At 40.3% G+C, this 1460-nt stretch overlaps 1 protein-coding gene across 3 annotated transcripts in view; it reads right to left on the bottom strand.

The window, feature by feature from the left end:
• LOC118415382 (leukocyte tyrosine kinase receptor-like) overlaps positions 1–1460 on the bottom strand; it is a 60657-nt gene that overhangs the window by 11414 nt on the left and 47783 nt on the right. For all 3 annotated transcript variants that reach the window (XM_035819948.1, XM_035819968.1, XM_035819958.1), the window contains 2 exons: positions 1063–1218; positions 547–735 (listed from right to left, as the gene is read on the bottom strand). In XM_035819948.1, the coding sequence (XP_035675841.1) occupies positions 547–735; positions 1063–1218 (345 nt within the window). The remainder of the gene's footprint in view (positions 1–546; positions 736–1062; positions 1219–1460) is intronic.

The following is a 1460-nucleotide window of genomic DNA, read 5'->3' as shown; positions in this document are numbered from 1 at the left end:
GTATGTGTGGGTGTTGAAGCGTCGTCACCTGAGCTCTAAGAAATTTATGCAAGACTCAAAACTAGGACTAATATCACTGTTCCCTACCCTTGATCAGTCTAAGATGATACGTTATTTGGCATTTGGGAAGTTAAACCTGTGAAATTTGGACCTCATATCTATCGAGCAGAGAACTTCATGCTATATCATCAATCAACATTTGAGCTATAGCTCTGCTGAACTGATCACAAAATATTGCAAGTCACTTGAGATTCATTCTGATATCGGGTTAACTGAGACGGTTCAAGTGCAATGTGTTTTGATATATGCTGAAATATGACCGGTCAACTGCAATATCTTTTCATATGACTGGCCAACTGCAATAATGTTTTACATGACTGGTCAGCTTCAATATAGTTTCATTTAATGACAGGTGTTTTACAGTACTTGCAATGTCCAGTGCCTACTGGTAATATTACAGGACATACTCAAAATGAATTATGTCAAGCTCTGCAGATCAAGTCTTAAACAATGTACCTATCAAATGAAAGTAAAAGTGATGCATACCAAGACATTGCTGGTTGTTTTCAGGAGTCCAGGTGCCATCGCTGGTACAAGTGATGGTTTTTGGTCCGGAGAGGTAGTATCCCTTATTGCAGGAATACTCAAGAGTCGTACCATTCAGCAGGGAGGAAGTCCCCACAGCAGGGACTCGGTGGCCATTCCGTGGTGTGCCAGGGTCCTCACATAAAAAGCCTGGACACAATTAGAAATAGATACTGTGTATGAACGGATTAGGGATGTATACCATTTTCAATTTTTCATACCTTAGGTTTACGGTCAAATACATTTAGTCATACTTGAATCAGTATGTACAACTTCAATGAAAGCCCCATAAAATGGAAATTGTACCAGAAAAGTCTACTAAACCTTTGACAATTGATCCATATTACATAATGCTTTATGTAGAGCTATGCTATGGTATGAATAAATCACATAAAACTCATGCAAGCAGAATGTGCCTTATGTATTTCATGACGTGGTCTGCAGTGATTGTAAATAAGTAGATAACATGAAACTCACGGAGACATGACCGCCCATCCTCACCCAGCTCCTCACCAGGGGGACAGGCACATTTGTACTTTTTGTTTTTTGGGTCAAGGTCGTAGCACTCATACTCGCACTCGTCACAGTGCATGCTGACCTCAATTAGGACCTCTCCATCTCCACTTTGAACCCCTGGAAGAAAGAACACAGGGGTTAGGTAATCAACCAAGTTCATGATAATGAACCAGAGGACCTTTGGAAAAGTCTTTTGCAGGATAAGAAAACACTAGATAACTTGACCAGTTATAGCCTGGCTGAAAGTGATATGCCCTTTGGCTACTGGTATTGTATTAAAAAACATGCCATTATGAGAATGGCACCAGCTAATGATATTGCCATTGCATAGTCTGAACAAACAAGGCCTCATTGCTGTC

This window comes from Branchiostoma floridae, chromosome 1 (assembly GCF_000003815.2).
Source record: "Branchiostoma floridae strain S238N-H82 chromosome 1, Bfl_VNyyK, whole genome shotgun sequence".
Taxonomy (NCBI): Eukaryota; Metazoa; Chordata; class Leptocardii; order Amphioxiformes; family Branchiostomatidae; genus Branchiostoma; species Branchiostoma floridae.
This window is presented reverse-complemented; position numbering and strand designations above follow the sequence as displayed.